This window comes from Hipposideros armiger, unplaced genomic scaffold, assembly GCF_001890085.2.
Source record: "Hipposideros armiger isolate ML-2016 unplaced genomic scaffold, ASM189008v1 scaffold_8, whole genome shotgun sequence".
Classification (NCBI taxonomy): Eukaryota; Metazoa; Chordata; class Mammalia; order Chiroptera; family Hipposideridae; genus Hipposideros; species Hipposideros armiger.
In genome coordinates this window covers 48754-49751 of record NW_017731358.1, presented here as the reverse complement: position 1 = coordinate 49751, position 998 = coordinate 48754, and the positions used below count along the sequence as shown (strand labels likewise).

The following is a 998-nucleotide window of genomic DNA, read 5'->3' as shown; positions in this document are numbered from 1 at the left end:
GTTTAGGAGAGCACTAGCAGTGGGATGTGTCATCCTGAGAGGATGGGTGTGTTGTTTGCCTTTTCAGGATTCAACACTGCAAAGGGGGACCTTGTGAGATCCATCCTCTATCCCAAACCGATGAACTTCAAGCTGTACAGGGATGCCATCAGGTTTCTCCTGTGCCTTGTGGGGACAGCCACCATTGGGATGATCTACACTTTGTGTGTCTATGTGCTCAGTGGGGTAAGCTGCTTTTGTTCTACTACATGCACACATACACTCATCTTTATGTATTTTATACTCTAGATGTTTATCTTAATCTAGGATGTGGTTTATAAATCTGGAAAACAAAGCCAAACACTGAAACTTGCCTATATACGCCCAGCTCTCCAATATAAGCAATTCATCACCAAGTTCCATAATAACAGTTAGACCTAGTGGGATAAAATTTTGTTCACTTTCTGGAAGAGGTCAGAGTGGTTCTCCCAGGCACCTTCAACTTTTCACCCAACCAGGTGATTTGCCCTCAGGCTCCAGGCCTTCAGAGCACTTCACTAGATCTCTATCTCTTTAGCCAAAAAGAACTTGTAAAACAGCTCTAACTAGAGATGACTTCCTTGTTTGCTCAAGAAATTCACCTTTCTGAAAGACATGAAGAAATAGTATCACAAAGATTAACGTTACTTCAACAACTAGAGAGTAAATTTAGAGATCAAAACAAGGAAAAGGCATCTCAGATTCAAGAAGCTGAGACTGCTTTCAAAAGGAAACAGTCTTTTAAAGGATATAGAAGCAGCAGAAAAGTCTCTACAGACCCGAATTCACTTACTTCCCACACCTGAGGTATTTTCTCTTGAGACTCTTTACTGAGCATCAGAAGAATACTCGTATATTCCCAAAGATGCTCAGTGTCACTAATCATCAGAGGAATGCAAATAAAAACCACAATAAGATACCACCTCACACCTGTTGGAATGGCTATCATCAACAAATCAACAAATAAAAAGTGTTGGCAA

At 40.7% G+C, this 998-nt stretch overlaps 1 protein-coding gene across 1 annotated transcript in view; it reads left to right on the top strand.

Moving 5' to 3' along the window:
• Positions 1-998, top strand: part of ATP13A4 (ATPase 13A4) — a gene marked incomplete at its 3' end in the record, with an annotated part of 124296 nt that overhangs the window by 74794 nt on the left and 48504 nt on the right. Inside the window, 1 exon segment of the mRNA XM_019650774.1 lies at positions 68-225. Within this exon segment, the coding sequence (XP_019506319.1) occupies positions 68-225 (158 nt within the window).